Source organism: Coffea arabica, chromosome 8e (assembly GCF_036785885.1).
Source record: "Coffea arabica cultivar ET-39 chromosome 8e, Coffea Arabica ET-39 HiFi, whole genome shotgun sequence".
Classification (NCBI taxonomy): Eukaryota; Viridiplantae; Streptophyta; class Magnoliopsida; order Gentianales; family Rubiaceae; genus Coffea; species Coffea arabica.
The window spans coordinates 43,647,716-43,675,101 of NC_092324.1; the positions used below are offsets into that span (position 1 = coordinate 43,647,716).

General features: G+C 33.9%; 1 protein-coding gene across 1 annotated transcript; it reads right to left on the reverse strand.

Moving 5' to 3' along the window:
* Window positions 1–10,640: 10,640 nt before the first annotated feature.
* LOC113704828 (tryptophan N-monooxygenase CYP79A68-like) lies at window positions 10,641–13,072 on the reverse strand. Its single transcript, XM_027226701.2, has 2 exons — window positions 12,089–13,072; window positions 10,641–11,446 (listed from the first exon to the last, which is right to left on the reverse strand). Exons 1-2 carry the CDS (start codon window positions 13,019–13,021, stop codon window positions 10,850–10,852), a joined length of 1,530 nt encoding a protein of 509 aa, XP_027082502.1. The 5' UTR covers window positions 13,022–13,072; the 3' UTR covers window positions 10,641–10,849.
* Window positions 13,073–27,386: the final 14,314 nt, after the last annotated feature.

Here is a 27,386-nt window from a genome sequence, read left to right on the forward strand (position 1 = left end):
TTTGGAAAAATTCTCTAATGAGTATCTAGTGCTATTATCCGACTACACTCCTTCAATCCGACGTCGTATACTGCTCAACACCTTTTCTCTTGCAAAACCTTCTAGCGGATATTCGGTTTGATATCTGACTCGAAATTCACTGTCCGACCCCGTATACCCTCATCCAATCCGATGATGACTTTTTGTAAATGGCCCCGTATTGTCCTTGCTCCATCATCCCTACCAAAATATGATAAACATTAACAACTAAAAAGGACGGATTCACAAGTCTTCTTAACTTTTTTTAAAGACATCAAATATTATCAAAATGGTCACTCACATTGTCTTAGGAGTTCAGCATTAACTATAAATAAACTAAAATATGCATAAATTATTAGATAAAACAGACACTTGTAAAGATTGAAAATATGAACCAAAACTAATCAAATTCATTATTAAGAGCTTCCTAAATCAATCATCTTTAGCATTAAGACCCTCTATTATTGTAGTTATAAAAATTGCCCAGCAATTATAGAAGAAGATGAAAAGCACTACAATTACACTTGTAAGTGGTTTAAACACCACTTAAAAACTTGATAATCACGTGGAATACAAACCAATTGCGTATGGGAGGATACAATAGTCAAATCCTACTCAACTATATATTACAATGTTGTACATTTGGCTTAATAACTTGCATTTGATTTTTTTCCCTGTCTAAATTATCCCCAAAGATGGCAGATGAAAATTTCCCAACAATCACCTACAAGCTCCTATATATATATGTATGTATGTATATACTTGGAATAAATCTTGAAATTAAGAGCTTTAGCTGTATAATACTAGGGAATGAAACCCACACAAGGTGCAAGAGTAGGGTGCTTGTGTTTTCAGTTGCCCTTGAAGCTTTATTTTGGATCATAGTTATTTGGAAAATATTTAAAATCGAGAAAGGAAAAGAGTGTAAGGTATATGTCGAAGAAAAATGTTGAAGGATATTTGCAAAAAAAAAAATCTACATCCTCTGGATAAAATGAAATTAAATTGATGTTGTCAAACTTGTAACTATCATCGATAACATCCCCAAACTCTTTCTGGGGAGCTGAAGGAAGGCGTCATCAAAGGAAAACTTCTAGTTTTAGTCCTAGAAATAAGACCTTGAACACGTTCCCATACAACGCATGCCAACCAATAATAGAATTTCAAATTTCTAGTTCCGTTTAGATGCACCAAATTGGCAAAATAAAGTACCTATACTAGATCTCAAAAGGGGAAAAAAAACAAAGATACATTGCTAAATCTATTGAGTGAATTCACATATACTACACTGAATAACAAACTGTCCTAAATAAACTAATATCAAAATCTTTTCAACTTCAAGCCACAGTAAAACCAGACAAGAAAAAAGAACAACCATACATGTAAAGAACAACCAACTTAAATTTAACATAAACTAACTTTAGCATAAATCCCCAATGACTAAGCACTATCAATTAATCAATCATCAAAGAAAGGTAAATTTAGAAAAGTAAAGTAAATTACTGATAGGTTGCAATTTTATCATTTATTTTATTATTAATTTCCCCTATTACATGACCCGATGTGGATTAATTATTAGATTATACTCACTTTTCGTAATTTACATTTATTTCAGGGAGTAGAATGAAAATGCCACAACTAACTCCAATTTGACAGTCATCGGGAAAGAATTCAAAAAGAAGGCACTCAGGGACATTTTTGGAACAAAAGAGACGCGAGGCCTTTTTAGTCATTTTGGCCGAAGTCTTCCTAGAAGGGGAGAGCCGCCGCAAAGGATATCAATAAAAGGGGGCAGCCGCAAAGCAGGAGGCATTTTTAGAGTAGGAACTAGACAGGAATAAATAGAAAATAGGAGCAGAGGGTTTTCTGTCCTTTACCTTTAGTTTATAGCTTTGACTTCTTTTTTGGTTCTTAGTAGCTTAGCTCACGTATGTGAGAGGCAAATAAGAGCAATTGAAAGATTCCTTGTAGTTTTTTTCTTTTGACTTTTCCTTGTGGTCTGTGGTGGATTCTTCCTGCCGCATGATGGCCGCGACTATTGCTTCAGCTTTACATGGATTTTTTGCAACGAACATGAAATAATTTCCATACTCTAGTCAAGGAATAACGGAGGCCTTGGTTCGTCTAAAATTGTGAGATCGATTTAATTTTATCTTTTCCTTTTATTTATTGGTATTCGCATATCTCTTGGTTGCAGTGCTTATGATTGTTTAATTAATTGATTGTCTTGGATCCGGATAATTAGTTAATTTCATAATCTATTGTCAATTGGGACGTTAAATCCGTAATTGTTTAATTGTCTCAAAATAGTGACAACTGGTATGATTAGATTTGTGTCAGGGGGATACGCGGGCTAATCTAAAATAATCCTGGTAGTACGTTATTTGATTAGAATAGGGCTCATCTAATACGTAAGGCAATTGAGAAATTAAATCTAACGGGCGTACCTAAGATTATTTCTCAATTAGAGTAGTGATTAACGGGCGTACCTTAATCACCGACACAGTAAGGAGGGGTTGACTGTCATCGCTTGTTTGGTAGTTATAACCTATTTATTAGTAAATAATTGGAATTGCCTTTGTTTCAATGATCAATTAGGTGAACCATTGCTGAAGTTATTCCTTGGCTAGATCCTTAATTATCACTCGTCTGATTTTAGTAAATTGTTATTTAATTTCTAGTAGTTCCTTGGATTTTATTTGCATTTATTTGATTGTCACTCTCTGCACAAAAACACCCCCTGGTTACTGTGAATTTGAAAAGAAACAATTACTCCCAATCCCTGTGGATTCGACCCTGTTCACCGCTATCTACAGAAATTACTTTTAGTTTGAATAGATTTTTATTATTGCACAGGCTTCGACAACCTGTCAATTTTTGGCGCCGTTGCCGGGGACTGGTGCCAGATTAATTTGTTCCTTTTTGAGTTCACCTTGTTTTCATTTTTAATTTATTTTTCTCTTATTTTTTTTATATAGTTTATGGCTGCTAACATTCCGTATTTTGATGATAGACTGAATTTTATTCCTGAATGGGGTTATGAGACTCATGTTTTTCCTAATGATCAATGGGCTGTTGCAAATTGTGGAACTTATTTTGACTCAGATTATTCAACCGACACATGCCCCACATTTCAAGATAATCTAAGGGCTCCAATTGATACTTTTGGAGATTTTCTATATCGATTTCAAACGTGGTATGACCCTTACCCAAACAGGTATGATCAAGGATGGTGGGATAATTCCAATTTTAATTATGCGACCGGGCCAATGGATTTTCAACAGCAAGAGTCTCAACAACCATCATCAATGTCAGGTATGTCTCTTCAGGAATTGATTGAATTATTTGCTACTAATACATATCGATTTCATCAGAAGACACAAGCGAGCCTTCGCGACCTGGCGGATCAAATGAAACAATTGACATCCAGGATAGCGCGATTAGCTTCTCACCTTGAAGAATTGCCCTCACAAACCAATATCAACCTTGAAGAACATGAGAGTGCAATTGTCCGGCCAAATGACATGGAACTGCAAGAGTTTCAAGAAAACGGATTTAAAGATGCAGTTGAAAAGGAAGCTGAAGTGCAAGAAATGAGACTCCAGGTTCAACTCGTTTAAGTGAATGAATCCAGTGAACAATCTCCAAATGCGGTGACATCTCCTCCATTCCTTCATCAATATTCTCCTGACTCCTATTCTTCAACTCCTGTTACTGAAATTGATTTTATTATACCAGAAAATTTGAAATTTCATGACAGGAATAAGTTAAGAGTGGAGATGGCAAGATATCTTGAACCAATAAATGCAAGTGAGGGAGGAGTGAATGGAGAATGTAAATTATCGTTGACTTGTTTGACGTCATTTACTAGTCCATGGAAGCTCGTAACTCGTGTGCTTAAGGATTACTCTATTTGCGAGGGCTATCAGGACTATATAGAGGATGAAACATTAAGACGAGCCACAAGATTTTATCCTCCCTGAGCAAACATGATAATGTCTAGCCAAAGACATTAAAGAAAGGCGCTCATTAGGAGGCAACCCAATTTCTTTTAGTTGTTTGTTCAATTTTGTTTGATAGTTTGAACATGTTTTTCCTTGGATTTGATTGATTTTTTGCTTCAATTTTCGTTTTTGATGATTCATAGGCATCCTTCTATCATGACGCGCCCGCGTCATGATGTATGGAGAGCTCACGGTCAGAATCGTCAAAAGGGGTTCTTGCCCTCATGACGCGCCGGCGTCATGACGCATGGAGAGCTCATGGTCAGAATCGTCAGAAGGGGTTCTTGCCTTCTTGACGTGCCCGCGCCAAGTAACCAGGAAAGCTTCTCATTCCGTGCCTTCTTGACGTGCCCGCGTCACGTTCGCGGGAAAGGTAAGTATTCAAAAAAGAAGCTCAAGAACGGTTGTTGATTGTTGGTTAATCTCTGCTTTTGAATCTCGAAAATAAAATTTGCTAATGAGAAAAAATTTTCCAAAAAAAAAAAAAATCTCTTTCTTTTTCTTTTTCTTCTTTTCTTTCTTTTTCCTTCTTTCTTTCTTCTTCTTCTTTCTTTCTCTTTTCTTTCTTCTTCCCGCTGCCCCTGTTCGCCTTTTCTTTCTTTTCTTCTGCCCACCGCCGCACGCGAAGTCTTCAACCTCCATTGCGCGCGCCTCCACTCCAGCGACCGTCGCCAACCTTCCCTTGCCGCGCTGTTCCAGAGTCCTTGCGCCTTCTCTCTCTCCTATGCAACTCCCACCTCGCCGCCCGCTGCTCGACGCCACTGCCGCGCGCCGCTTCTCCCTCTTCCTCCGGATCTCTCTCTCTCCGCGAGCGGGTTGCTCACCTCCATCCCAGCTCTGCTTCGCCGCAGCCCCCAAGCGCACTCAGCACCACTGCCGCTCCCAAGCTCCAGCTTCGCCACCACCAGCTCGCGCTCGCCCCTCGTGCCTCACTCTGTTTCTCCTCCGCAGCAGTGCCGCCGTCCCTCTCTTTCGTACACCATCCCTCCACCTTTGACCACTGCCCTCCTTGACGGGTATTTTACATACGTGCAAGCTAAAAAATACCGAATTACACCCGTTCACTGCAAGTATACAGATCAACTAGTAGTTTAGGGTATATATCGGGTCGATCCCACAGGGAAGAGTGAACAATTACCGGTATTACTAAAGCTTCTCTATTATTTAGACTATCAATGAATTATAACAAATTTATCCTACTGAAATTATACAAAATAACAAATAAAAGCTCCTTAGGTTGTGGTATCCCTAACTACTCATGCAAGTGCTATATTTGGATCATTCATTACTACATCTAGGCTAGTTATGGTGTAATTTCCTTATGCATTTGAATCCTACTTTCGTAGTGAATCAATTATCCTTATAACTAATCCATACCTATTCTCATGGTTATGAAATTAGCTACAAGTTCATTTCTTCAGTGAAATTACATGAAATGAATCACTAAAAACCACATAGGTGCACCTCTACTTTCGTGAGTGTACTCCCTATGTTTAGCACTTCTTGAACTAATGTTAAATCTCAATTTTCATTGTAGAAATAACACCTTAGATAATCACAATTAATGGTACCAGATTAATCATGATTTAAAGAGTCAAAGTGCTAAATAACTTGCTCAAATCATAGCAATCAAATAACCAAATAATAAATACTAACAATCATAGAAAGTTCAACCAAACCCAAGGTATAAACTTTAAAGACACATATTAAATATAAAATCCAGAACTTGTATATTAACTAAGCTTAGAATCAAGTACAAAAGATAAAGAGTTGGAAAGGAAAAATAACCCTTGTCACATAAGCTCTTTCCTTGCCTTCTTCATCTCCTTCTTCATCTTTGCCTAGCTAATAAAACAAGAAGGATGAACTACTACTCTATACTAAACTAATCTAACAATAAGAGAATGGAAAAGCTACATTTTTGCACTCTTCAAGCTTCTCCCGTATCATTTTTTAGACCTCAAATGTCTCTGCATATAAGCTGATGAAAAGTCCTTCCCTTACCAGTCAAAAATTTCTGCTATGATTCTCCAAATCTGAATTTGTTAAGGGAGTCAAAAATAATGGCTTTTGACTTGGAACCTTGGCTATATCTCTTCCTTATGTCTTCTGAAGCATGTGCAGCCTACGTTTTCTCTCCAACTCTAGCTGGAAAGTAGTGTGAAGATGAGAAAAATGGCTGAGCAAATTACAGAAATTCGGCTGCCAGACACGTTTTTACTTTTGACCTCACTTCAACTGCATTTTTCTCCATGATGAAGGCCGAACTGACTTTTGTGCAAAACACAAAAGTTGTAACCCTTTGAATTAGAGTTCCAATGCTTCAAGAATCATCTAATTTGGAGATCGGTGGACGGAGATATGGTCAAAATACCATAGACTGGTCAATTCTGGGCTTCAGCTTTCGACCATCCAGATAAGTTTCTGTGTTTCGACCTTTTGACCAAGAAAACGGCTGAATTGGACTTTGATGTCTTCATACCAAATGTAGATATATCTCTTAGCTTCAAAATGGTACCAAGATCACCTTGATCCGATCATTGTAGCTCCTGATATAGTCAAAATACAAAAATGTATCTGAGTTGTCAAAGCTGACTTTTCTTGATTTTTGTCCTCAAATTGCATTTCTTCTTTTACACTTCATATTTTATTTTCACCACTTTAATCCATCTTCAATCCTCCAAATATCTTCTCAATATACTTCATTGATGATTGAATCATTAAACCTACAAAATATGAAGTTTTTACCATAAAAATCCATAAAATGCAATGTTTAGCCATTTTAACATAAAATGTAGTTTTTTACCAAAACCTTAGTTATTTTAGTTATAAAACTAAATAATCAAACCAAAATTAACTAATAAAACACACTAAAAAATACGTAAAATATATTCTTATCACTCCTCACCAGATCACCGCCGCCACTACTACGGACGCTGTCCGCCATCACCACCTGTCAAACAAATTGACGAGTGGAGGTAGGGCTGTTCACCTCCGTCACTAATATTTTTCTGGATTTTAAACTGCTGGAGTTGTTGCCATTTTCTTAGGTTTCTGGGTGGATATTAGCAAGTGGTATATTGTTTGATTTTCTTTCCCTGTGCCTTGCTTGGAGTTTCTATTGCATGTTTTGATTACAGTTGGATTTATCAGTGTTTTGGGCTGCCTATTTGAATTGCTTCTTCCCTGTGTGTTTGGTCAGCTGTTTGCTTGAAAACCCAAACCCTTGTGCTTATATTTGCTCCTAGTTGAGTTATGTATTGGACTTTCTAATTGGTGACAACTTTTGGGCTTTAGGGGTGAGTTCATTTTGTCATTATTTGCTACCTTGTTGGGGTCATTTTTGGTATCACTTGAGTCTATTTTCCTGCCTTCTGTCTTGAGTCCATTGGAGTGACGTGAGTTGAGTAATTTCTGCTTTTGTTTATTGATTTGGAAGATTATTGTGCCACTTTCATTGCTTATTGCTTAGTCATTACGTCTAATTAATAATGTGCATAGCATGGCGCAGAATTTGGCAGCATTCATGCAGCATGCGAGTCTTATGCTTCAATTTGGGTACCACCCACCACTTTGACCCCACTTCAGGGAAGTTTTGTTACCCTCTCCCCTACTTGTGATGTTAATTTGCTACATTGAGGGCAATGTATTGTTTAGGTGTAGGGGGGATCAGATCAGTTGTGGTTTTAGTTTTAGTAGTTTTTAGTTTTTAGGGGTTTTTCCTTTATTTCTAGTTTGTTATTTGTCTATCTTTCGTTCAGTCCCTTTCTTTCTTTTTAGTGCTTAGCTCTCATGTGAATACCAAAGTTTGATGTTGGATTGTTACCTCTATTTCTGCTATTGCCAAGTTTTAGTAATGGAAGTGTATCAAGTGGATGTGGTTGAGTCTAAGAATGTCTCTGTGGTGAATATCGACGACTGTGTGACTTTTATAATTTTTGGTTAACTCTCCTAGGCGTAGGGAATGACTGTTGACATTTTCATGTGAATTGGTCCGGTTATTAACCTTAGTTCTCCATATTTAAAAATGAGGCTAGCAGCTGCAAAGTTCCTTTTGATTTTTGTGTTATTTTGAATTTTTGGTATTATTTGGCTGTGAATAAGAGTTGACTGTACTCTGCTAGTATTTACTACCGAGTAACCAGGATCTTCACCAAAAGTGTTGATTCTCGCGTCAAAAAGTAGTAATTGCTATGAGTACGTGGTCACATAGCGATAGAAGCTGAGTAACCGGACTCTTTCATCTAACAAATGTCAGAGTTCGCATCAAAAGGCTCCAATGGCTAGCAACTAAGTCTTTTGTTACTATTAAGAAAAGCAAAAAAAAAAATTAAATTAAATTAACCTATTAGTAAAGTAAATTACTAATTTTACACACCTTTTCCAAAAGATTTTGGGTAACAACACTATTAAAATAACTCTTCCCTCTTCAACCTATTTAACAAAAAAAGAAAGTTGCGGTTAAATTGTTTGAACAAGGTACGTTAATAAACTGAAGGTAGTTAACCTCAATCTAACATTAAACTTGTTAATCATGGAAAGACAGAGAAAACATCAAATGGATGGCCACAAAAATCAGCAAAGAAAAAATCCCTTTAAGTTTAGAACAACAGAATACTTGGGAGACTAACAAGATTAAGAAACCTTAAAAGCTGGCTGACGCAGACTGAAAGAAACAACATATAGTAGTATCAAGGGCCAAAGAGAAAAGCTTTAATATGGCAATTGAAATAGAGGACAGCAATTTAAGAAAGGAAGAAGAAAGTTCCAATATTAAAATAATAGAAAGTAACGGATGGGAAAGAATAAGGATCTGTTATTTAGCATAATTGGAAGTAATGGAAAGAGGAGATGAAAGGATGGAAACTGAGAGATCGACTCAACTCTCAAACTATGTTACTGGTTAATTTAGGATAAAAAAGTGATTATGGCCAAATTGCATGATTTTAATACCTAAATTAACCTCAAATTTGGCAGAAGAAAGTTAAAGAATGAGTTTGAGATGAACTCCTTTTTATATAATATAAAATAAAATAATACTGCATAATAAGTGGGAGAGGAGCACAAATTACTTGTAAAACTTTATAATATCCATGTTATATTTAGGTACTCTTTACATCCTGTACATGTCAGTTATAGTATCAAAATTACGTGACGTGGATATTGAACTGTCATAGTTTGTAGTTGAAAGTCTCTAATTTGCATTTCTCTTTTATAATTTCAGCTTTTGGAGATAGTTTTAGACCTTAGTTAACCTAATTTCGTACCATCTAATCACTATTCATGAAGAAAACGTAGTGGTCCTGAACAAGCAAAATTTTCGATTGTCTGCTGGCTTTTGGAGGTCCCATCACCTTAATTTCATTGTCAATTGTTTCAACAGAAAGTTTGCAGTAAATTGGTAGTGTTTTCGTCTTGCTTCTTCGCATGCAGCATGGGTGATATATCCAAGCAAATATATGGTTTTCATAGAAATTTTCTATATGCACGTAGGTCCCTTCAAAAACTGTTCAGAACTTGAGGCACCAAATCTTCTGTTGTCCAGACTAGATATGCCATGCACCCACGTATTGTAATTATAGTCCGTACATCGTACATGTATTGACGGTTTTTTAACTTGAAAAAACTGGCAAGTACACGAGAACTACCTTGATAGAAAATGAAAGAAAATTCTCAAAGTGTTGAAAAGTTTGGTTACTGTGTAGTGTGAGAACCCAAACTAAGCAAAAAGGCATTAAGCGGTGGTGGTTGGTGACCTAATTTCAACCCATTGGAGTTTGGGTTTCTCCACAAATGGCACCGGCCTTCCATCCTCAGTCTATCTTTCCTACACTTTGATACTACTAACACGTTTTCTAGATGGAATTGGGATTCTCACCATTGCTCTCTCTCCATTTATTTATATTAAAATTACTATAATTATATAAAATCATTCGATTGTATCATTACTTTTCTTTTGATCTATAAATCAATATTCTAAAAATGAATATTTTGAGAATATTTTAGAGTCCAAATTTCACGAAACATTTGAACGGAGAAAAATGGATCAAAAATATAACAAAATTTTTAATGATTAATCAGAAGGCAAAATTTAGTCAATTTTAATATATTGGTGCAAATAAATTCGATGGATCTGAGTCTAGATAAAATGGATCCAATTCAAACTCTACTCCTTGACATACTTGTACAGAAAAAGATTTCGTTCTCAACTTTATTCGTTTTATACTTTGGAGAATACTTAAGAGCCTTATCTCTCTTCTACTGTACTATTCTTTCTCTTGAAACATAACAGAGAGACTTCATTTAATTCTAGCCAGGATACACAGAAGTTACCCTACGAGGGTTAGGTTCATTTAAGATACACAGTACAAGTTATCTCGCTTCTCCTATGCTGAATTAATAAGCAACGTAAACTCCCTCCAAGACTCAACCCTTAAAGCGTTAGGTTCAAGTGACGATCTACCCTACTCCTGGGCTACATGGGATGAGCCCATTTAAACATTAGAACTTCTATATTTTGATAATATGAAAGCATAAGCATTGTGGGAATCATAACTTCAAACATACACATTTTATTTTATTTTTTTTTCGTGAACATAAAGATACATGATTCTGGATGATGTAAAATAGGCTAGTTGAGCAGAGATGAGATGATAATAATTGCTCAACCTTGAAGAGAATTGACTAATATCTTACGACCATCAACTGTTACACTAAGACACTAAGCATAACTGCAAATATGCGACTCTTAATTTCTACCTAATAGCCTTAACAGAGAGTTGTAGCATGTCCAGCCGCAAGACGTTGATAATACACACGTATTGTTGTCATAAAATTGCTAACCGTGGTTTAGCAATGGCAAAAAGAGGTGACTCAGTTAAGTCAATCCGTGAAAGACCTCTAGGAATTTCCCAAGTAAAACTGTGAAGAAGCCTAGCTAGCAACATGATAGACATTGTAGAACCCAACTGAACTCCTGGACATCCACGCCTTCCAATGCCGAATGACAAAAGGTGTAATTCTTGATTATTGAGATCCACTTTCAATTCATCCAAATCCTCCAGGTGACGCTCAGGCTTGAACTTGAGAGGGTCCTCCCAAATTCTTGGGTTTCGGCCAAGTCCAAGACGACTTAGCAATACATGACTGCCTTTTGGGATGAAGTAGCCTCCGACAATGGTGTCTTGAGTAGATACGTGAGGAACATTAAAGGGCGAAATGGGGTGGAGTCGAAAGGCTTCTTTTATACATGCTTTTATGTATTTCAGCCGCGGGAGATCAAATTCCTGAACCAGTCTATCCCTTCCAACCACCGTGTCCAGTTCTTGTGTGGCTTTCTGAAGTAATTCGGGTTGATTTAGCATCTCTGCTAGCACCCACTCGATAGCATTTGAGGGATTATCCACTGCTGCTAACATTAGTTCCTGTAAAAGTTATGTTTGAAATCAGTTAGTAAGGGAAACATTGATCGTCTACATGTTTTCTCATGCCATGTACTGGTGACATAATTGAAACTTCAAAGCAATACAGAAAATTATGGGACATGGTGAACAATTTCGAGTAAATTTTGAAAAGATGGAACTTTTTAAATATCAATTCTCAAAAAGTGGTGTTTTCCAAACCTCTTCCCAAATGGTAAAATATGCATTTAGTTAATTAGTTATTTTCTTAAAAGTACTTTTACTTGTTTAGGAATCTTTTCCTTAAGACAACGTATTTATTTGTTTCAGAACTCTCATTATTTGGAAACTCTTACAACTTTTGAAATTATAACTCTCAAAAGGTAAGACATTTGCAATACGATTCCCAAAGCATGATTTTTTTATACTCCCACACAAAGGATGAAAAAATGTGTTTAGTGAATGCAATATTTTACTAAAAAACACATTTACAAAATAGATTCATTGATTGGTTTAGGCATTTATTTCTCAAAAAATGCATTAAGTAAATATGTTGTTTAGAAAACGTATTCATTGAAGATTCATTTCAAAAACTATCATAATTTGAGAATTGCTACCTTATGACTAATTAATGTTTAGAATATGGAGAATAGGGTTTGTCTTTACCATAATTTGTGCTTTGATCTCTTCAGTTGTCAGCAATGGCCTACCAGTTCCATCTCTAAGCATGATCAGGACGTCCAAAAGGTCTTCCTCTTCCTTCTTCAAGCCATTCTTCCACATTTCAATCCTTCTATCAATTTCAGGATCTTGGTGCTTTCTCACACTTCCAACAGCCATGCTAAGGATTTTTTCGTGGCCATCCATATCAAAACTCCTCATCCATGGAACATAATCTGATAAACTGAACGCAAACAAATGATCAAGAATTGTGAAGAGTGCTTCAACATGCTCTACTTCCTCAGTCCCTGGTCCTCCATCTTCCGTACCTCTCCCGAAGAATCTTTTGTCGAAAAACATCCTCCGCGTGACATTCCTGCAGTAATGCCTTGCAGCAATTCTTATGTTCACTTCGCCACCGGTCAAAGAATTATTGCATTGATTGAGTATGTAATTAACTAAATGATCAGCTTCTTTGATGCGTTTGCCATGAAGCCAACGGTGTTTAGCAGGCGAAAGCACGCTGGAAATGACAATTTTCTTCATTTTCTTCTGTTGATTGCCTGAAGGAGAAAGAACTGCCGATAGGTATTTGCTGCTGCGAAGTTCTGCAGACATGCAAACAGGCCTGCTGGAGAAAATTGAGTCTTGCTTCTTGAGAAACTCACGAGCTATTTCAGGAGAAGTGACTGGAATGACATGAATGCCACCAAGACGAAAACAAGCGATTTCGGTGTTCATCTCATGCATGATTTTGTGCATCCACTCAAATGTTGGTCTGTTTCTTAGCATTTGGAAAATGCATCCCACAAAAGGCAAGGACTTTGGACCTGGAGGTAAAGGGGAAGGAGGGTTGGATTTTTTCTGTCTAATTAGGCTTGACAACAACATTGGAATGAGCATTGAGAATAGACTCCACAAGATTGAGGAAAGTTCCATGGTTACTGCCAGAGAAGGTTTGGACGTAAAAGTGATGATTTCAGGTATAATTTGTTGGATTGATACCTGTGATTGCATGAACAAATGTGTCAGAGTTGTTAATATTGTCTGTGGTCTATAAAAATTGGACATGGGGGTGCTTTTATAGAAAAATGACTGGTATCCAAGTTTGACTCGGAAGAATTGGGTTTGACTAAGTACGATTTAAGAGGATTCCATCCAACAATGGTCCAGAAAAAGATTGAATTTTATCAATGAGAAAGGAAAATCCCACAAATTCTGGCTTGCATTTTGAAATTGTACATTTTTTGTTCCACACATACAAAATGAGGCCTTAAAATCTAGCATCTTCATTAATCAATCCTATTTACTGTGTTGGACATCTCCTGCGTATGTAATATCACTCGGACAACCAAAAGCATGTACATCTTCTGCATTCCCTCTTTGCTACTACTTCCTTCAATCTTGGCCGGTCCATGTTTTTCACATTCCTCAATAGGGTGTGACTGAGTACGATGCAAGAGGATTCCATCCAACAATGGTCAATCCTATTTACTGTTTGGACATCTCCTGCGTATGTAATATCACTTGGACAACCAAAAGCATGTACATCTTCTGCATTCCCTCTTTGCTACTACTTCCTTCAATCTTGGCCGGTCCATGTTTTTCACATTCCTCAATAGGGTGTGACTGAGTACGATGCAAGAGGATTCCATCCAACAATGGTCAATCCTATTTACTGTTTGGACATCTCCTGCGTATGTAATATCACTTGGACAACCAAAAGCATGTACATCTTCTGCATTCCCTCTTTGCTACTACTTCCTTCAATCTTGGCCGGTCCATGTTTTTCACATTCCTCGATAGTCCCCTGAGTTAGCCAGCCGCCTTAATCAGTTGCACATTTCACACCTTGCTGCGTTATGCTTTAAATGTTCATCATCAACAAAAAAAAAATGAAACTAAAATAGAACAAAACAAAATCAATAGAATAAACCAAAAATTAAAGGGTAAGTCCATGCAGTACTCTTCAAGCTTATGCTTTCTTCCCACTAGTGCACATTTGTTGTTCAATTAATATGGAGTCCATCTCTTGTTAGGGATCATGTTAAACTTCTTTCAATCGTGTATGTTCTTACTGTCATGGAAAACTTATTTCATAATACGAGCAGCCATAGAACTTCTTTATTGGGCTTTCTACAAGCCATGAATCTTCATGATTCTTTGCTGCACCAACATTTTTTAGTGGCCACGGCGAATGAGCCCATCTCTCTCAGTTGATCTTCCTCAATCGAGCCCCAACATGGACCCTAATTATTTTGAATTGGGTTAGGTTAAATATTTCTTTTTTGCGAGGGGAATTGGTAAAAATTAAGAGTTAATGGTTTTGTCGCATGAGTTTCTAATCTAATTAAGAGCCAGAAGTGTGTTTAGAAACCAAAATGGTCCATTTTTGTTTTCATTTTGTTCCCAAAACGAAAAGAATATTGGAATGAAATCATTTGTTCTATTTTGAATTTGTGAGGGACGAAAATGCTTTAGGTGAAGATCCAACAATGTACAACCTTGAAGTGTGAAACACTCTTTATGAGATCTTCACTTAACAAAATGGTCAGAGCAATTATTTTCATAATTATATAGTTGATGAAGATATGGATGTGCAAAGCGAGTTTTTATTTGGGTAATGTTTGAGCAATTAATAGATAATGATGTGAATGGAAAGTTTTTTAGACGCATAGGCATCAATTTTCTACCTTTTATTTCTATAAAATTGATGAAAAAGCAGCAATAAGTAGGGGTGTTAAAAAAGAATTGAAAAGGCAAGTAATCAAGAAAGCCAGATTGGTCCAAACAGAAAAATAGGATAACTAACTCATAATTTTCAAAATAATAAGGTTAGCTGGTTCCCTACTTGAAAAATTAGGTTAAGGTATGATTTTCAATTTTCAAAAACTGCGATTATCCGAACCCACCCGCGTGTGTGTAAGGTTGATTAAGATAATTAATATCCAAATCTCAATCCATAATTACTTAATCATTTACTAATAATTTAAGTTACGAGACCCATGCCACTGTAAATTTTATTTTTCACAACTTATAAACTTGTATATTTAACTTGATCTTCGATTTATTTTTTCCAATTCCTATATTTATTACCACTGATTTCATTTACTCTACTACTCTATCTTTTGTCTTTCTTTAAAATTTCTTTTTCTTCCTCATAAATTTTATCCACTTTACCACTCTACTTATTTTGTTTTTAATTTTTAGAACTTACATATTTGGCTGTGAAGTAACCCTCATTCTTAATGAAAAAAGAGTTAATAATTTTCAAGAAGTAGAGAAAACAAAAACAAATGTTTAGAATATTTTATGTTTTAATTATCTATTGTGTTCTGATTTTCTATTTTATTGGTAGTTTTTCTAGAGTTGTAGGATTAAACACTCTTATTAATTTGGATAATTGCTGTATTGTTTTCTTTGTTAATCTAATTTCATTTTTCTTTTTCTCTATAAGTACAAGAAGGCTAGATTACCCTATTTACCCAACACCATCTTACAAGTTAATAAATTAGCAGTTAACTGATTAAATAGGGTTAGAATATGGAATGCAATTTCACTGAACCGCTTTCAGTGAAATTGCAAATAAACTGGTTACCCAATCCATGAACATCCCTAGCAATAAGGCCTGGATGCTCTACGGTCAATGCAAAGCATATAAGGCTTTTCCTTAATAAAGCTAGCAAGAGGGGGCTACGACGGAAGGAAGTATTAGGAAAAAAAAAAAAAGAACAAAAATCCGCATATAAGAATCAAACTTTTGTTCTTAACACTAGCAGGAATCATTAATTTAAATTTTAGCTTTTGAAATGACACGATCTTCAACAATTATTTCAGACACGATCTTCACAACAATTTGATGGTTTTTGATGCATTGCATGTCAGACTTTACAAACATGATGTTTTGGTCACATGAATGGAATTTAGCACAATTGAGAAATCAAAGTGTCCAACCTGTTTGAAAGTTCATTGTGGAAATTAAAAATTTGACGTCTCTTACTCTTTTAAATAAATAAAACCAAAAGTCTTAATCTCTTTGACTAGTTCTCTTTCTTTATATCATCATATCATGCCTTCTATCAAGTACTAAGGAAGATTGTTAACCAAGACTTTGAGGCAACTTGAATTGATCATGCACAATTGTCCTTACGGTGCAGTAAAAGATCAAATGGGTTGCATGGGAAATTAGCATGTCGTGTAAAAGTTTCACATAATACTCAACTGGAAGGAAGATTAATTTGCTCGTCTTCTTCTTCTTATTTATCAGAATCCTCCTACTTTTTAACTAGTTTGTCAGAGTTTGCAACTGGATTAAGTTCGGTAACCAAAAAGAGCTTGAACCCACTTAATAAAATGTTAAAAACGTTTTTCTATTTTTTTAAAAAAACAAAAACAAAACTATTCTTTATTATGTAGGCAAGAAAGGTTCACAACTAGGGGATAATCCTCAATAGTACAATTTGCAGGCATCCCACAAAAAAACAACCATGGGCTAGGCACATTCCATAATTTACACAAGGATGGAGAAGGGCTGGATTTTCGTGGCTCCTTTGAACACCTTTCCATGAAGCACGAATTGCTTATGCATCTTCCCACGGGAAAGGACTCTGACGAATTTTGTGGTGGTAAATAGAATTGCTTCTCAGCCACAAATCCTTCGCCGGTCGGTTCATAGAACACCACTGATTCATTGTAATCTGATTGAACCACAAGTTTCAAAAAGGGCAACTGCTGAAAGTCACGTGGAACCAAAATTATGCCTACTAGTTTCTTTTCTTGACCGTTGTTCAATTTCCCACTGGCACCACGGTATTAGGGATGGAATTTTCACCAATAAATTGAATTTGAATTTGAATGAATGAGATTGATACAACTTTGACAAGTGAAAAAAAAAAATGTTGTATTTCTTTACACCCCTGTCTTAATCGTCTACTGTAATACTACTATTTATATTCGTAGTGCTTGATGCAATTGAAACCAGTGTAATTGACGTTAGTAATGCAGAAATGCCGGTGCCGTCTCATCAACATAGTTATTGGAGTTTAAAAACGTTGATTAATAGATTTGATGATTGCAATACAAGTAGAAAGGAGTTGCGGTGATTTATCTATTAGAAGACAATTGTGAAAATTATTATATTTTTCAGGTCTATTGATAATTTGTTAGATCGTTATATCTATTAAATTGTAGTAATTTTTGGTGTATGTTTAACCTACCATTAAAACTGTGATGTAAATTAAATCATGCTGGATAATTTCTAACAATCTGTTAATGAAATTTTCTTCCATTAAAAAATGGGATAACCATTCAAAAATGCTTGAATTTGTCAAATTTATGGAGTTGGTTTTTTGTTTTGATTGATAGCTTAGTCCGGATGCTCTTCATTCATACTTCAGAACATGTGCAAAGTCGAACCTATTATAGTTCCCACCCCTCCCATGCTAGAAAAAATAAATAAATAAATAAGAACAACAAAGACAATATGTTAATTTAATCCCAAAAAAAAAGACAATTTTTGTTAAGGTGCCCATTTTTTAAAACAAGACATTTTGATTAATTTAAAAGTGTCTATTAATTTTCTTTTTTGCATATGGGATGTGTCTAGTTTAAAACAATTGGTGGGATTTTGATATATCAATGAAATGGCCTTTTTTAGAAAAAAAAAAAAAAGGCAAAAGTTAAAAAATAAAATAAAAATAAAATTGTCTATTTGTATTTTAAACTTCTAATTTGAATTTGATTTGTCTCTAAGGTGAAATCCAAATAAGATAATTTTCATTTTTTCTCACTAAGATTTAGCTTAGTGTTAGTTTGCTCTTTCCTAAATGTATGAAATAATCAAATTTACCCCCTTTAGTGGTTTGGTTACATATTGATTGCACAAAATATTAAATTGATAAAAACAAAACAAATTTCTGCTTTGTTTATTTTCATTTAAATATTGTCATATTCGTATTAGATTAATGTTTATTTTGTATGTATTATTCTAGTTTTATTAGGCTTTCAATCGAAAAACAACGATGATGATGATACAAAATGTTTGTATTGAGATTGTTCGTTGAAAAATAAATTCTTTTTTTGTTTATGTAAATCGTTATAAAAATTGTATTATTATTTATTGTTAGTCAAATTAGTCAACAATTAATAACTTAATCAAAACTATTAAAAAGGCTGTTATGTCTTGTTTTTTAAAACACTAGTTTTTTTCAGCCTCACGCGATGCGTGAGGTTGCCCTGGGTCTGTGTTAAACAAGATCAAATGAAGGTAAGTGAATTGATATAAAATGATTATATATTAAATACATGATGGCTGCTAGTAACTATGGAGAATTTGACTTTAGGTAAATTGGTTATTGTCGTTATTCGTTTACTCAATTTATTTATGATGCTGAAGAGATTTTTGTACCTACTGGACTTGGACTACTAATTGACTTAACGTGAGACATCGATACGATATATTAGGATTGATATATTAGTATTTCATAACTGCAATAAATTATCAACGATCTAACAGTCAATGCAACGAGATTTTACTAGAACAATAAAGATGAACTAACTGTAATAGGTTGTTACATGGTCCAATTTGGGCAAGCCAATAAATTCCGTAATAATCTTACTCTGAAATTAATGGCCTTAGAGGGTAGCCAGTAATTTTAATTCAACAAGACAAGACATCAAGACATAATTGCATAAGAGCAAACTTGATCCTACATGCAAGTATTATGAATTTGTGCATACAAGTGAGGCTGGCACCGAAGATATGCTTACCTTTAATTTAGAGCAGATAAAAAATGAATGATCAACAATTACCTAATCAACCAAGAAAAAGATCATTAATTAGATGGGATCTCTTGTCGTTTTACTTTCAATCTCTACTTTTACCATGCCATAGAAGTGATTAACTTGTGCTAGCACACAACCAAATTAATCACTTTTGCAGTCCTAGCACACAACCTAGCACAAGTTAATCACATAAAAAATTTTATGCACAAGTTAATTGATCACATAAAAATTGATCACCAGAAAAACCATAATCATGCAGCAAGATGGCCATAGCAAGTCTAACAATGGCTCTCATTTCACAATAGTTGAAACCTATAAAATATCTCTAAAATTTTTAACACCCTTCGGTGAACCATTGCAATGATTTGAACAAACATTCTGACTCATTAGACCCACATTATAAGGGAAAAAAGGGCCAAAAGGCAGAAATAAAGCAAAGAGTTCAACTCGCAAAATTATGGAACCCGAAGCTTTTAATTGGAAGAAGAAATTGCTTCTGAGATGGCTTGCTCACAAGATCAGCTAGGTGAGAGTGCGAAAACTTCACCTTCTAAAACCAAGATCAGCTAGTTCTCTTCGTTTATATGCGGACAGATATTATTAGCATTATATCTTGCCTTCTATCAAGTACTAAGGAAGATTGTTAACCAAGACTTTGAGGCAACTTGAATTGATCATGCACAATTGTCCTTACGATGCAGTAAAAGATCAAATGGGTTGCATGGGAAATTAGCATGTCGTGTAAAAGTTTCACATAATACTCAACTGGAAGGAAGATTAATTTGCTCGTCTTCTTCTTCTTATTTATCAGAATCCTCCTACTTTTTAACTAGTTTGTCAGAGTTTGCAACTGGATTAAGTTCGGTAACCAAAAAGAGCTTGAACCCACTTAATAAAATGTTAAAAACGTTTTTCTATTTTTTTAAAAAAACAAAAACAAAACTATTCTTTATTATGTAGGCAAGAAAGGTTCACAACTAGGGGATAATCCTCAATAGTACAATTTGCAGGCATCCCACAAAAAAACAACCATGGGCTAGGCACATTCCATAATTTACACAAGGATGGAGAAGGGCTGGATTTTCGTGGCTCCTTTGAACACCTTTCCATGAAGCACGAATTGCTTATGCATCTTCCCACGGGAAAGGACTCTGACGAATTTTGTGGTGGTAAATAGAATTGCTTCTCAGCCACAAATCCTTCGCCGGTCGGTTCATAGAACACCACTGATTCATTGTAATCTGATTGAACCACAAGTTTCAAAAAGGGCAACTGCTGAAAGTCACGTGGAACCAAAATTATGCCTACTAGTTTCTTTTCTTGACCGTTGTTCAATTTCCCACTGGCACCACGGTATTAGGGATGGACTTTTCGCCAATAAATTGAATTTGAATTTGAATTTGAACGAATGAGATTGATACAACTTTTGATAAGCGAAAAAAAGGCTGTGTTTCTTTACACCTTTGTCTTAATCGTCTTTTGTAGTACTACTATTTATATTCGTATTGCACGATGCAATTGAAACTAGTATACATGACATTAGTAATGTAGAAGTGTCGGTGCCGTTTCACCAACAGAATTATTGAAAATTAAAACCGTTGATTAATAGATTTGATGATTACAAGACAGGGAAAGGAGTTGCAGTGATTTATTAATTAGAAGATAATTGTGAAAATTATTGTATTTTTCAGATCTGTTGATGATTTATTAGATCATTATATCTATTAAATTGCAATAATTTCTGGTGTATGCTTAATTTGTTATTAGAACAATAATGTAAATCAAATCATGTTGGAGGATTTTCAACAATCTGTTAATCAAATTTTCTTTTATAAAAAAATGGGATAACCATTCAAAAATGCTTGAATTTGTCAAATTTATGGAGTTGGTTTTTGGTTTTGATTGCTAGCAACATTGATGATGTGCCAAAAGTACCGACGAGTTACTTGCATGGGGTCCAGTCAGCAATGCTTTTCAAGCTTCCAAGTATCAATCTATTGCAAGTTTGCAACCTTTCTTTTTTCCAAAGAACGAATAAGTGTAAAATTTCCGGTATGGTCGGGGGCTCGGGGCTTTTAGAATAGGGATAATTTTAGAAACCTCTCTTGAGATTTCTAACTATTTCACTAGCCTCCTTTCAGATTTTAAAAATTACACTAATCTTCTTGAGGTTTATTATTTTGTAACATTTAAATCCAATCAATAATTAAAAAGTGATATTATGAGAGAGAAAATAATATGATTCCACCATTGCTCCTCATCTACTAAATTATTTAATTAATTTAATACCCATCCAAACATTAAAAAAATACTAGAATTTATTGTTTATCAACAGAGATTAAATCACATATGACATCAAAAATTGTATATCATTTTATATTTTTTATTTAATATAAGATCTAAATTGCTCTCTTCAACTATAAACTCATCGTCAAACACGATCAACAATAAATAATCAAAAAATCTGTAACCAAAATATTATAAGGAATGAACTTTAATACCATAAAATTCTCAATAACTAACCTTAATATATTCATAAGGATATTTATGATGTTAAAGTTTGATCTCTATAATATTTTGGTTACAAATTTTTTTATTACTTGTTTTTAATAATGTTTGACAATGGGTATGTAACTGAAAAGAGTAATTTGGATTTTGTATTAAGTGAAAAATATAACATGACATATTATTTTTTGATACTATATGTGATTTGATCCCTAATAATAAATAGTAAATTTTAATATTTTTCTTTAATGTGTAGGTTGGTATTAAATAAATTAAATAATATAGTAGTTGAAGGACAATGATGGAATCATATTATCTTTTCTCTCATAATATTATTTTTTAATTATCGATTGAGTCTAAATATTATAAAATAATTAATCTTAAAAGAGATTAGTGTAATTTTTAAAACTTAAGAGGAGGACACTGAAATAATCAAAAACCTCCCTTGAGGTTTTTGAAAGTATCCCTTTAGAATATGGGTTCGGAGTTTATAACCCGACCACTAACAACAATGCACGTAAAAAGCTGGCTACAGATCGAAACTTTCTTGAAACTATTCGTCCGTGAGACGTGCAATAAACGAGTTAAACTTATTGATATGTGGACCAATTTTACATGGTTCCTTCCTCAAGCTCCTCTCCCCTCCTGCTCCCTCTTCTTTTATCCTTGCAAGTCTTAGCAGGTGTTTGACAACTCCATTAAATACTCAAAAATAAAATGTATTAAGTGCTAGCTTTTTCTATTAATAAAAAGTAGTTTCTATTTTATGGGGTGCTAAAAATTAAGTGGTAGATTTTTACAGAAAAATTTTTACATTTTAATGAACATATTTCTCAATTACCTTTTTACCTCACATATATCAAATCGATACAATACATTTTTTTACAGAACTTCCTAAAAATAACAATCCAAATGGGTAGTAAATTCTCCCATATGTAGGTTATAAGTTTGGCAATCTTTCTTTTTTCACTTTTTCTTTCAAAAGCAAACTTTTCCCCTCGATAAATTTATATCTAACAACGTGAGAAATTCAGGGCATTTTTACAATTATCGGAATAAATATCAACTAGGCCAAATAAAGGAGTGAAACTTGGATTAGTTTTTGCCAACAAGCTCTTGAAGGCCATTTTACTCTAAATTTTACCACCTTATGCAATAACTGCATTGGTTTATATGAAAGCTAACGTGAGGTAAAGAATGTCAATCTCTGAACATCAAATACATTTTAATGAACATATTTCTCAATTACCTTTTTACCTCACATATATCAAATCGATACAATACATTTTTTTACAGAACTTCCTAAAAATAACAATCCAAATGGGTAGTAAATTCTCCCATATGTAGGTTATAAGTTTGGCAATCTTTCTTTTTTCACTTTTTCTTTCAAAAGCAAACTTTTCCCCTCGATAAATTTATATCTAACAACGTGAGAAATTCAGGGCATTTTTACAATTATCGGAATAAATATCAACTAGGCCAAATAAAGGAGTGAAACTTGGATTAGTTTTTGCCAACAAGCTCTTGAAGGCCATTTTACTCTAAATTTTACCACCTTATGCAATAACTGCATTGGTTTATATGAAAGCTAACGTGAGGTAAAGAATGTCAATCTCTGAACATCAAATAGGCCTCCTTAATTTGGGAGTTTAGGAAAGGAAAAAATATTTTAAAAAAAGTGAAGAAAAAACATAAGCAAGAACTCTATGTTTAAACTCCTCTCATATAAATGTTTCGATTTGCTATCTTTTTATTCCTTCCCTTGCTTTTGGAATCTGTACCAGTCACTTTCTCCTCATTTTCTCATAATCACCAAAGACAGTAGTCTTTGAGAAAGTTAATTTTAAATTTGAGAACCCAGATAAATTAAAGTTTAAAGGACTAAATATGTAGACGTTGAAAATAAATAACAAAGAGACTAAATCTTATCCTATATATATATATATAAAGGAGTTTATACGTGACCGTTGGAAAATTTTCATCTGTCATCTTTGGGGATAATTTAGGTAAGAAAAAAATCAAATGCAAGTGATTAAGCCAAATGTGCAACATTATAATGTATAGTTGAGTTGGGTTTGACTATTGTATCCTCTCATTTGCAATTGGCTTATATTCCATGTGATTGTCAAGCTTTTAAGTGGTGTTTAAATCACTTACAAGTGTAATTGCAATGCTCTTCATCTTCTTTTATAATTGTTGAGTAGCTTTTATGGCTACAATAATAGAGGGTCTTAATGCTAAAGATGATTGGTTCAGGAAGCACTTAATAATGAACATGATTGGTTTTGATTCATATTTCCAATCCGTTACAATTATAATTATAGTGCTCTTCAACTTGGCAATAATGGAGGCTTTTAATAGTAAAGAATGTTGTTTCAAGTGCATGTGCTCAATCTTTTGTTATGGGTGTTTAGACAGGTATGCTCATTTACTTTCTCACTTTCTGGAGTTTTGGATGTCTAGTTGATACAATAAAAACTGTGAGTTTTCTGCTGCAATATTTTCTCAATAGCTATTGTGTGAATATGAAAATTTCATTATGAAATACATGGTATATACATATGAATATCCATAGGAACCTTTTTGCATTTTCTAACTATATTTCCAAAATATGATGGCCGTGACTGCAGGTGATTAAACTGCGACTAAAGATTAACTATTGACTATAATTTCATAACCAAGGTATCTGACCTTATAGTTTATACATGTCAATTGTTGATTGGATATGGCTATAATTGTGTTATAATGGTATAGTAACAAAGGTAAATGATATTTTTGCTATTGTTATTATGGTATAGTGTGATTATCTACTACAATCCTTTTTTTTTTTTTTTTTGCTTATAAATTTGTTGATTTGGCCAATTTACTTATAAATTCATGCACTTCAACTGATTCAATTAAACCAATTGCTATGCAGTTCTAATTCTACTAGCCTTTTTATAAATTTATTTGAATAAATATTTTATCACATAGGTTAAAACTCACACGCTTAGCGCAGACTTTCCCCCTAGTTCACTAGAGAAAAAAGAGTTGGCTTTAATACAAGCTACCGTCTGAAAAATGATTATTATTTTTGGCTAACCATCTGAAACTCGATTTTTGTTCAAGAATGCGAAACATACCAAACTTTTGTAGAAGATTAATGATGTTTCCTATGCTGAACTCTGCATACGTGTTGAGACGAACGTGATTCCCATTTTCTTTGGTATTGAGACAAACGTGATTCCCATTCTCTTTTCTTTGTCAACTAATTTTGTACCCGTTCATTGAACAGGAATCATTGAAAAATAATAAACTATTTAGTCAATTTTATAAAAATATCGATATAAAATACAAATTTAATGTATAATCTATTATAACCTTTCTTCAGTATATTACTATGTAAGCATTGTTATTCAAAGTAGTTTTATAATATAAATTTGAATATCTAATTCAGTGAATAAAAATTCAAAAATAAAAAAATAACATTTGACAATACCAAAACATTTAAAAACTTGAAAATAGCCAAAAGTGCAGTAAATAGTATCAAAAAATATTCTACCCTTCAGAAACTTGTTTTTTGTTTTTCTTCTGTTTGAACATTCTCCTCCATTTTGACATGCAAATCAGCATTTATTGATTTTGCATTGTCACTGCATTATAGCAAAGTACGATAATTAATTATAAAAAATAAATGATTTGTCACATTCAAAGTTGTGCAAGACAATACATAAAGATTATAATTTAAGAGAGAAAAATAGTACATTGAATCTACCTCCTCATGCAAATCTTTTTATGAGGATTCCAATCCTCTATTGTTTTTGTTGAACCCTCTGATGAATGATTCATAGAAAGTGTATTGAAATGTTGTTGATTAGAATCATTTGTGTTGCGCCCCATTTTTTTGAAAAATAAAATTTTAGGTGTGTTAACAATGTATTTATTGATTTTGAAAAAATGAATTTTTTTATTAAAAAAATAAAGAAAAAGGAATAAAAGGAAAATGGCCTAAAATGGGACTTAAAATACGCAACGATTTTAGCCCAAAATAATCTAAAAAGGGTTTTTAGGAAAAACTAGGAGTTGTCACTTAGTATTGAGTTTAGGTGTACCAAGTCACCTAAAATATATTTTTAAATAAATAAATAAAAATAATAAAACCCCTTTTTAGACGATTCCAGATCTTTGAAAACAAGAAAAAATGGTTCGGGTGTCATGGTTGAAGAAAGAGAAGGCAAAGATTGATCTAATACACCCTTTCAATCTAACCAAGGTTAGTTGTGAGATTTAGTTGAAAATTTTCCTAGTCTAACCTATAAAAACTTATCACGTTAGGATATTTCTATATGGATGCAAATTTAGAACTAGGGAGTATCGAAAGGGGCAAGATGTCTCTTCAAAATTTAATTGGTGTTAGCCATATTAATTGTGAAATCCAAAACAATTCTTTAGAGAGATCACGAAGAATGCAAAGGATGAGACTCGAAAAAAGAAAATTATAATGTATAGATAAATATGTATGACCTAGAAAAGGGGAATGCAACATAACAGGTATGGGAGACTAAGATTCGTAACTCAATTTTTCTTTTTATAGATGGGATGAGAGCGTGCTAAAACTAAGAAACTACACTCGTTCATTTTTTTTTGAAGGGTGACTCTCCTAACCTAGTCAAGCAAATGGACTAGTCTACTTCTTACTTCCTAAATGAAATGCAAGTCTAAATGTCACGCACATAGGGGTAAGGGAGATATTATATAGAGGAAATATCATGGAAGATTAGAAAATATCCTAACAATGGAAGACATGTATGAAATACGATAAATGTCACACAAGACATTAATCTAGCGTGAAAACGGTCTAAAGAGTCTAGCATTGGATTAACCCATTTCTATAAGTTCTCACTAGTATTAGACTAGTGAGAAAGCGGGGAGAAATGCCACAGCTAGCATTGGACTAGTGTGGTGATGTCATGCATTTATTATAAACAAATAAATCATATAAAATATAATTAAAACAATAAACACATAAAGCACATAGAACACATAACACGTAGGCATGATATCTATATGTAAAACCCTAAAGAAAGCGAATAAACACATAAACACACAAGTATGCAAGCACACAACCAAAGAAGCGTGCATAAAAATCTGACTATTACATTTGGAGTCCTAACTACAATCTAAGGGGGGAATTTAAAAAAATAATAACCTAACTATTACATTTATCTAACTAATTACATTTTTGACAAAATTAAAATCTATCTATTACATAACTTAGCTAAATACATGTCTTGAGCATCTATCTATTACAATTGTCATTTAAATGCCTCTCAAATAATCATCAAAATTAAATAAAATGAACTTAAAATGAATAAAATGAGTAATTAAGAGAAAAAGCACTCAAAATATGTAATTACACATACAAAAACACATAGGAGCACATAAGAGGAGTTAAAACAATAAAAGAAGGTACCTCCCTTGAAGTAGTGGTTAAATGAGGTTGGATTTGCTCTATTTATACTCCAAAATCAACAAAATGGTCAAGGCACCAATTTAATAAACAAATAAATTATAAAGAAGTGGAAATAACCATGAAATTTACCAATTAAAGCATTTAAATGAATATAATTAACAATTAAAGAAGATAAACAACTTATATTTAAGAAATTAAAGTTATTAGGAACCTAATTGCAAAAATTAAGAAAGTTTTTGGGGTATTTGGGGTCATATTATAATTATTACAAAGATTAGGAATTGAAATTAAACAAAAATAAAGTTTAGTGAACAAATTGCAATTAAATTAGGGATCTAATTGAAATAAATCTAACATTTTTGGGCTACAATAAAAATACTCTGAAGTTTAGGAACTGAAATGCAATTTTTGTCCATGTCATGTAAGATACAAAGGCCTCTTGGGCCCTTTTCACTATTTTCATGGGCCAAGGCCATTTGGCCCAACGAAAAGACCTAAGAAAAAGAGTGGGCCGGCCTACCATTTTTCACCAGTCCAACCCAATCGAAATGCATGGGCTCTATC

Coding starts and splice junctions, on each gene's coding strand:
- LOC113704828 (XM_027226701.2), bottom strand. CDS start 13,021: ATGGAACTTTCCTCAATCTTGTGGAGTCTATTCTCAATGCTCATTCCA. Junction 11,447..12,088: donor AGATCAAAGCACAAATTATG/GTAAAGACAAAC, acceptor TAACTTTTACAG/GAACTAATGTTAGCAGCAGT.